At 46.0% G+C, this 9,492-nt stretch overlaps 2 protein-coding genes across 2 annotated transcripts; both read left to right on the top strand.

Moving 5' to 3' along the window:
- The first annotated feature begins 399 nt into the window (after nt 1-399).
- On the top strand, nt 400-4,451 carry GLY3 (glyoxalase II 3). Its single transcript, XM_048708038.2, has 9 exons — nt 400-917; nt 1,433-1,561; nt 1,666-1,773; nt 2,855-2,989; nt 3,311-3,352; nt 3,688-3,747; nt 3,820-3,873; nt 3,968-3,992; nt 4,145-4,451. The coding sequence occupies exons 1-9, from the start codon at nt 666-668 to the stop codon at nt 4,231-4,233; spliced, it is 894 nt and encodes a 297-aa protein (XP_048563995.2). The 5' UTR covers nt 400-665; the 3' UTR covers nt 4,234-4,451.
- A 707-nt stretch (nt 4,452-5,158) lies between these two features.
- LOC125544376 (large ribosomal subunit protein eL20z) lies at nt 5,159-7,906 on the top strand. Its single transcript, XM_048708039.2, has 4 exons — nt 5,159-5,602; nt 6,717-6,795; nt 6,890-7,007; nt 7,575-7,906. The coding sequence occupies exons 1-4, from the start codon at nt 5,296-5,298 to the stop codon at nt 7,632-7,634; spliced, it is 564 nt and encodes a 187-aa protein (XP_048563996.1). The 5' UTR covers nt 5,159-5,295; the 3' UTR covers nt 7,635-7,906.
- The last annotated feature ends 1,586 nt before the right edge of the window (nt 7,907-9,492 follow it).

The raw sequence follows: 9,492 nt of genomic DNA, 5'->3' as shown, positions 1-9,492 counted from the left end.
ATCAGACGATGAACACGCGGCAAAGTAGTTTTTAGCGCGCGGCGTGTTCGGCGGCTGTTAAAGATGCTCTTATATCTTAGAAGTCACAAACTTGAGAGTAGGTTTTGTGATTTGTCAGATGCTCCCTGGTGCGAAAGAAAGTTGCAGACAAACGAAAGCTAGTAGTACCGCACTAGGAGTACCTCTTTATTTATAATTTATCTATAATATATACCAAATTGCTGCATACTCAGCATCAATCGAGTCCAAGTTAGAAATTTTAGAGACTGCTAGTGCTAGTACAACTTGGTTTGTTTCTGAAAATGCTGTGTGGAAGTCCGATACCTGAACCAGCAGAGTCGGCATAGCAAAAAAAGTGCCAAAATCATGTACCCGGGATCCGGCATCTCCACCTCGGCAACCCCATCATCATCCGTTCGTCCTCCCATGTCCCATCCCTACCGCTACCGGCTACCTCATCGCCGATCTCGTCACGCCATCGCGCCCATCGCCCTGCCGCCGAGTTCTTTATATTATCAAAAGTCTAGCCCTCCGCGAACCACCGCGAGGTCCACGCCGCGGGCGAGCCGTCCAAATCCGCGCGATAAGAACCAAGCCAGCCTTGCTGTGCCGCCGTTTCGCCCTTCCGCTGCCGCACCACCTCCTTATATAATACACCAAAGAGAATGGTGCCGCTCCGCTTATACCGCCACCTGATCCCGCAACTGGCAGCTGCAGCCAGGTCGCCCTCCGCGCCCAAGGCCGCCGCCTCCTGCGCTCCCCGCCGGATCCCGCCACTGCCGGCCCTCGCAATGGCGGCCTACGGCACCGGTGTTTGCGCGGACAGCAAGCTCCTCTTCAGGCAGCTGTTCGAGAAGGAGAGCTCCACCTACACCTACCTCCTCGCCGACGTCGGTGACCCCGAGAAGCCCGCCGTGGTGAGCGCAACTCCCTGGCCTGGATTGGGTGATGTTTGGAGTAATTTTGGTTGGTTGAATGCAGTTGGGTAGATTCTTTTTTTTTTTGACGAAAAGATGGCCATAGGGCCATATTTCATTGATTAATCAGAAGGAGAAATACAAATTGCAGTAGAGCTACAGTTGGGTAGATTCTTTTGAGTTGGATGCCAACTCAAGTACCAAAAGTGTCTGTTGAACTTGAACTGCCGTGGAATGTAGATACCAACTTTAGTTTGTCCAATTTCTCCAAATAGGCTCAAGGCAAGCATAAGTGAAAGCAAACTTAGAAGCCCTCTTCCCTATCCATGTCTTTATGAAAAACCATACCATATTAGCAGGATAAGCTCTTGGCTGGATCAGAAGCATTTGTGTCTTTGAAAGATGAACATGACTCAGGAGCAACTAGTGCCTTCATAATTTATGGATTAGATTTTGAGCTATGCTTGTTTGCATCTTTTCAATCTCCTCCCTGACTTTTTTTTTGTTGCTACCAGTTGATTGACCCTGTTGACAGAACAGTTGATAGAGATCTCAATCTTATCAAGGAATTAGGCTTGAAACTCATCTACGCTATGAATACTCATGTACATGCTGATCATGTCACTGGAACAGGACTAATAAAAGTAAGCACCTCTGGACTTCTCCAGATGTTTCATTGAACTTCTAGGAGTTTCAACATTTTTGTTCTCTTTGGTAATACATGGTCAGCTGATGGAATGTCTGTCAGACTAAGCTACCAGGAGCCAAATCTGTTATTTCAAAAGCTAGTGGAGCAAAGGCCGACCAGTCTGTTGAGCACGGGGACAAAATATACTTTGGGAAGCTTTTCCTTGAGGTAGAGCACAATTTTAATATGCAATTTTGCTTCATGTGCTTCTTTCATCTAGTAGTTACTATATATAAATTGCAGTTTCTGTATGCCGCAATATTAGCACCAGGGTCTCCAGTGTTTTTTTTTCGAAAAGGGGAAAGACCCCGGCCTCTGCATCATCATGATGCACACAGCCAACCAGGGTCTCCAGTGTAAACAGCTAATCTGAATTACAGAGAACACCGAGTTCTTCTGTTTGATTGTCTTTAAGAAGCTCCTTCAAAGGTCAACATGGTTACAAATATCGCATCCTAAATAACCTAATTACCTAAAAAAATAGCAAAGCTGGCAAAAAAAAAAACTACCAAAGTAATAAGAAAACTAAGGGGCCAAACTAAACAAACAAGGTTGAGACCAAGATAGTGCAGCTTGATCTCACAGGGTTTCATGTTACAGTTTTCATTGTTTAACTATGGCGTTTTTCTTATACGAGCAAGACGATCTACTGTTCTGCCTGCAGTAAAAGTTAGAAGAGCGTGCGATCTTATAGGTTGAACTATATGAAAACGAATTACATTTTGTTTGTAGAAAATGAATAATATATGTGGTATGGATTTTAGCAAGTGTGTTTTTACGTAAGTGCTTTGTCATTATTGATTAATCAATGAAGGAATTGTTCTCTATTACTATTGAAACTTACTTTTAAGAATGTATTGCAATTGTGACATACCCAAAGCTGCTAAAGTATAAACAAAATGTGCAATCAAGTGCTGGGAAGAGCAGCACTCAAATTATTTATGTTGTGGTTTGTCCTTCAGGAGGGCAAATGCTCTCATAAAGCTAGCTGATCAAAGCTACTAGTATTGGTAGATATGAGTATGACCAAATTTACTTTTAAGAATGTATTGCAATTGTGACATGTCCAAAGCTGCTAAAGTATAAACAAATTGTGCAATCAAGTGCTGGGAAGAGCAGCACTCAAATTATTTATGTTGCGGCTTGTCTTTCATGAGGGCAATGTTCTCGTAAGGCTAGCTGATCAAAGCTACTAGTATGGTAGATATGACGAGATTTCTGATAGCAGAAACATTGAAATTCTTTCCAGGTGCGAGCTACTCCTGGCCATACTGCTGGCTGTGTGACTTATGTAACAGGTGATAGTCCTGATCAACCCTCACCAAGGATGGCTTTCACTGGGGATGCCTTAATTATACGTGCATGCGGAAGGACAGACTTCCAGGTAATATTGTGACCACACTCACTTCTTCATGACCTGGAAAACAGGAAAGTCAATCTTATGTAAAAGCCAGAAAAAACAGGAAAACCATATCTGAAGGAAACTCTTCATCAAGAGAAAAGTGTTAATGGTGTTTTAGAGCTAAAAGACTAGTTTTTAGGCATTGAAATTCATTGTCTGTTATGCTCCATAGTGGTGGTCTGTGAGTGAGACATAAGTTCTGCTTGCACGTGGATGTTTGAACTTTGAATTTTAGAGAAATTCTGATTGGCCACAGGTAATTGCTTTTGTATTGATAGTTTGTTTTATTCCGTGTCATTCCAGGGAGGAAGCTCCGATCAGCTGTACCAATCAGTGCATTCACAGGCAAGTACTACATGAAATCTTGTATTGTACCCCCTCCATTCCTAAATATTTGTCTTTTTAGATATTTCAAATGGACTACCACATACAGTTGTATATAGACATATTTTAGAGTGTAGATTCACTCATTTTGCTCCGTATGTAGTCACTTGTTGAAATCTCTATAAAGACAAATATTTAGGAACGGAGGGAGTATCATACAGACAAAACTGCAACATAATGCATGGATTTAATTAAATTATGCAAGAAGACTTTTATTGATCTAGCAGCCTCTGCACCAAGTGGATGCACACAGCCCAATGGATCTAATAACTAACTGAAGACTCTATTCCCAACAGATTTTCACTTTACCGAAGGATACCCTGCTTTATCCTGCCCATGACTACAAAGGTTTCACGGTAAGTGGCTTACCCAGCATCTTTAAATTTTGGCTACCAAGTTGCTAGTCGCTTGAGTTATACTATTTGCAGGTAACTACTGTCGAAGAGGAGGTTGCCTATAATGCCCGACTATCAAAAGATAAGGTACCCGCTAATTAGGCTAAAATTCCTTAAAAACATTTACCCCATAAAAGGTGTCGGTTCGTCCATAACTATGCATTGCATGTTCTGTTTGCAGGAAACTTTCAAGACGATCATGGAAAGTAAGTACCTGTCTGTCCCCGTTTAATACAGTACATGAACACCTGTGTTCGTTTCCGAGAATGCTCACTTACCAGATCGACCTGATCTAATCCTAATTTCAATTCTTAAACGGAAGCTGAATTGATCGTTTACCCTGTCTCTCCTTTGGCAGACCTGAACCTGTCTTACCCAAAGATGATCGATGTCGCTGTACCTGCCAACATGGTTTGCGGCTTCCAGGATCCACCATCGAAGGTCTGAGGTGTTCCAGCTGAAGCAGCTTTGCAAGTGGCGGTGCTCCTGCTCCTGGTTGTTGTGAAGTCAAGATCAGATCAAGAGGGCTTGCGGCTGCGTTGTACATGAAATAATTTGTCTGCGTTGTACATTAAATAATTTGTTGGCTGATGCGGCCTCTGTCTCCGTTTGACTTTACCGCCTGATCATCATCATATATCAACGAGAAGAAGACAGTTCGTTTATTTAGAAACAATAGAAACTCGTGTATTGGCTGCTGCTCCTTCTCGTGTATTTATTCCCTTTATTTTTTTTCAGACAAAAGGCTCGTTGTGCTGTAGTATCTCGTCAATGACAACACTGAAGCAGAAAGCGCATGCCCGAAAGCTCAGTGCTGTTTTTGTAACCAAGCTGAGCTGTACTGAGCTGAGAAGAACCACGTTGCCAACGATCCGAACACGCCAATCTATACGGTCTGATTGCTTGGAAGCTAAGACGAGCGACACGTTTTTATGTGGTCGCAAGATTTAAGATTTCTCTCGAAGCAGAAACCTGACACGTCATTTTTACAGACACCTACTGCCTGTCGTGAGAAACGATTTTGCGAATGAAAACCGTGCAAAGAGTACTAAATTAGTGCGTTCTTTTTTTCAGGGTTATAAATTATTTATTTATTTTAAACATCAGTACAGACAAAATCACTCATATATACGTGCATACGCACTCCTATGAACGTACACACGCGCACCCTGTCCCTATGAGCATCTGCTAAAGAATGAGCCGACACATCATCTTGAGATTTTACAAAGTCATCCTAAACGTCTCGTAATTGACGAAAACATCTCTTTTCACTGAACACATATCGTTAAATTTTTTTAAATAAATTCAGGATAAATATGAGCATCAGCGCAACAATGCATGATACAAATTCTGAGTTGGTTTGACAACGAACCTCACAGGCTGAGCAAACGCCAGCGTTAACAAACACCAACGTGCCAAGGCGACGACGAGTAGCTAGTTGTCTCCATCTCTCCCGCGTCTCGATTCCCCAACCCAGCACCCGAGCAAACCCTCCCCACCGCCCGCGCCATGGGCGGCGAGATGCCCGGCACCGACGGCGAGGGCCACTCCGCCCCCGCCCCCGCCTCCGCCTCCGGATTCCCGCCGTCGGCGCCGCCGTATTATCAACAGCAGCAGCAGCAGTACGGCACCTTCGGGGCCCCGTTCGCTTCCGGCGAGTTCCCGCAGCCGGCGGTCGGGTTCCCCCAGCCTGCTCCGCCGCCTGGGTTCCGGAACTATCCGCCGCCGCCGCCGCCGTCCTACGCGGTCTACGCTCCTCTGCAGGCTTATTCGGCCGCCGCGCCCTACTACGCCCAGGGCTACCAGGCCGTGCAAGGTACGGGAGAAACCCCTGTCGCGCGATCCGATCATTTGCTTCTCTGTTGATGCGTACGATGAGAATGATCTGTCTTACCCGCGCTGCCTTTTATTGTTGCTGGACAATTTCTCTTGTGTTGTTCATTTACTGCAAGTTGCAAGCCTTTGGAGAAATCAGGAGTAGAACAAGACCTGTTGACTGTTGTGCCTATTTCCTATTGTCTGAACCGGAGAGTGGAACTGGAATGAAACCTGAAAAGTGGTATACGAGTTTCATCTCACATACTAGATCATTGGATAGGTTAGGTTTTCACATAGTTTTTTCTTTAGCAAACTGGCAGGAGCTCTGTGTTTTCTAGTAGGAGTGGAATAAACACATCGGAAGGTTGTTTTCCAAGGGGAACAAACCCAAAATAAACACCAAATTCCACATGCCGACAAGTCCCAGAGCACTCTGCATTCCGCACTAACCGCTAGCTAGATATGCAAATAGGAGTATTGTATTAGGAGTTTCTTACTCCTGAGATACCTGAATCTAGGGTTCTGCTCTTATGGGGTAACCAGGCATATACTTTCCTCGGTGTCTTCCTGTGTACCCAAATTTTAGGCTTCATGTGCCATTTTGTTCCAGTTAACGACTCTCAACATAAATGGATCTTAATCTCATTTTGGAGAGTCACTACTCATTCGTGTGAGACACACGGTGCTCAAGATTGTGATAATTTTTTGAGGGATCGAGTCTTTTCACCATCACTACTTCCCTAATTGCAATTAATGATATTAGCCATGTCTTTGAAGAAGCTTTGGAGGCTCCAATGTCCCGAAGACTTAAATTTAGTTGAAAAAAAATCAACATACAAGAACATACAAATAGATCAACTAAGAAAATAGTTAAGCAATAAATGGGTTTCTGTAGATCAAAGTGAAGTTTACAAAGGAACCTGATGGTGCTACTGTCTGATATATGTTGTGCAAAAACATGATTCAGCATAATTTTGCAGAGCAGTACAATTAAGAATGTCATGGAATCCTTAAATCCATACACCTTTGGGAAAATATAATAAAATGAACAGTTAAATTTGAAACTTTGCTCCAACTTGGCTTACTCATTTTATCACGTTGCTGTTTCTTAGGTTATATACCTGTTGTTGAAGGAAGACCTGTGAGGATGCGACGCCTTCCATGCTGTGGCCTTGGCATGGGTTGGTTTCTGTAAGTTTCTCTGAACATTAATTGTTTTATTACATTGCATCTCAGAAACTTGGATTGGACCCTGAGAAACTGCTGCTTCTACTATTTGGAAAAGGTTCATTATTGGCTTCTTCTTTGCTGCCATTCCGTGGTATGTTGGAGCTTTTGTTCTGATCTGCGTCCGAGTACACGACTACAGGGAGAAACCAGGATATGTTGCTTGTACTATTGCTGTAAGTCCTTTCTACCAGTGTCATCATCTGCAGTTTCCTAGTTACTGCCAGTTACATCAACATGCTTCCCAGTTTGCCTTGTGCATGGCTGGTGAACAACTCAATATCATGTTTCTTTTAATTCTGAGACTTCAGACTGTAGCTACAAATACAATAGCAGAATCCTGTTGCTTCATTATAACTGTAGCGCATATGATGGATGGCATTTACCTTTGAATATGGGAATCCAAATCAAAATACTAAATGCAGCTACCTAGTTGTGGGTTTTCAAATTGTGAAATGTCCTGAGCGAAAGAAGGATTTTGACATTGATTATAGTTTGGCAGCAAATTAATGATAGGCTTTAATTATCCACCCAGAATTCATATTCCTACTCAACTAACAGTACAAACGTTCATGCACGTATTTAGCTAGCCGCTACATAGAAACGTTGAAGGAATTGTTAATCCCGCAAAATACATATACCACTACACATAAGTGATGAAGGATTTGTTGATCCTGTACAATATAGTAGTCATGGGAGGAACTTGGACTTACTGTGATTGAACTTTTTGGTGCCACATGCAGGCTTCACTTGCTGCAATTGCCATGTTGCTTGGTGCCACAAAAGGAGCGGAGGTGTGGTGAGCTGGATGTGATTATCAGCGATTTGCTTATAATAGTACTACATATGTTCATTCTCCCTCTACTCTGTCGGGTATTCTGATTTGTACATGTATGCGTAGAAAAGATATAATGGAAGGAGATTGGTTCACTATCATATGTGCTGTATGACATATAATCGTAGAATGATAGTATTTGTCTTCCGGTAAAAAATGTGCCTGTAGCTCCCGCGACTAGTATTGTGTTGATTTTCTTTTTGCGGGGTAAGTATTGTGTTGATTTTGGTTGTTTTCTTATCCTGCATTGGTGGGTTTTCAAGGACGGCCGTCGCTACTTGAGTATACTGGGCATTCCATGTTGTTCACGAGCTCAGTAAATAAGGAAAGTGAAAAACGGAAAACCGCGTGCTGTTGACATGGACAAACACATCTGCCTAGCCTAGCCCAGCCCAAGCACCCAAATATGGAAACCTTGTGGGGCCCTGGGATCCGGGTAGCAGACACGAACTCGGTCGCACGCGTCACCGTAATGATTACTCACAACTCGAGTCTAATTCAGAATCCGAGCAGCAGGCGTGATCGCCCGTAGGTGGATACACAGTATATATGTGTGACGAGCGATCGTCCGTCGATTCCAACCCGTCCGCTCACAAGCGATTCCATCACCCTCGACTCCACGCGCGCTCTCTCGGCGTCGGCGAGCAACTCCGTCGCCCGCCATGGTTGCCCACGGCCGCCGCTCCAGGGCGCCGGGGCGCCCGCACTTCGCCCTCGACGCCCACCCCTGCGAGCAAGAGCTCATCGCGGCGTACCTCGGCCCGCGAGTCACCGACGGCGACATGTCGTGCAAGTTCATCCACGAAGGCGACGTCTACGCCGCCCACCCCGAGGACCTCACGCAGCAGTACGCCGCGGCCGTCTCCAGCAACGGCGACGAGGCGTGGTACTTCTTCACCGCCGTGCGGGCCAAAGGCGGCGGCCGCAGGGGGCGCACGGTGGACTCCCAGGAGGGGTGCTGGCACTCCGAGGCCGGCTCCAAGCCCGTGGTCTCGGCGCACCACCACGGCGGAGGCCTCCTGGGCCATCGCCAGAACTTCTCGTTCGTCACCAAGGAGGACGGTGTGCGGGTCCGCTCCGGGTGGCTCATGGTGGAGCTCGGCCTGCACGGCGACGGCCAGGACGAGGTCACCCTCTGCAAGGTCTACTTCAGCCCGCGCGCCGCCAAGAACAACAAGGAACCCGCCGCGTCGTCGTCCGCGCGCAAGAGGAAGGCCGACGCCGACAGCCCTGCTCCGGCGCGCCAATACCGCCGCCGCCGCGAAATGAACCAGGACGATCACCCGGTGGAGAAACAAGACGTGGAGGCCGGCGAACAAGAGGGGCTCGTCGAGGAGAGCTCGGCGGACGAGCATGAGGCTGTGGATCCGAATGACTTCTTTTGGTGGCTGCGGAACAAGGAGAAGGTGAGGCTGGCATTGGGCATCAGCGAGGAAGACTTCTACAGCCCCCCATCTGCGGCTGCCTTGGAAAGAAGCTTCGGGCCGGACTGGCCGCCGGCTGCACCACCTTCCAGCCCCGTCGTTCCCAACGAGGACAAGTCCGTGGTCATGTGGTTGACGTACGAGGAGCTTAACGATCTGCCGGAGGTCAGAGAGTTCTTGTCGCCCACCAAGTTGCTGGAGGAGATGAGATCGTCTGTGAAGCAACACGAATAGATCGATTGATGACTAGCTGCTAGAAGGATGTTTTCGCTTGCTCTTTGACTTGAGGTGGATGGCCTTGTTATTGTCCTAATTCAGTTGACGTATACTTAAGTGCCACTCAGATCCCTGTATCGAAGCAGCCGTTTGGCGCAACACCTGTTTTTATTGAATGGCGATGAA

The sequence above is a fragment of the Triticum urartu genome, chromosome 3A, assembly GCF_056163025.1.
Source record: "Triticum urartu cultivar PI428250 chromosome 3A, HENAU_Tu73, whole genome shotgun sequence".
Lineage (NCBI taxonomy): Eukaryota > Viridiplantae > Streptophyta > Magnoliopsida > Poales > Poaceae > Triticum > Triticum urartu.
Note: the sequence above shows the minus strand (reverse complement) of the source record. Positions and strands in the feature narration are given on the sequence as shown.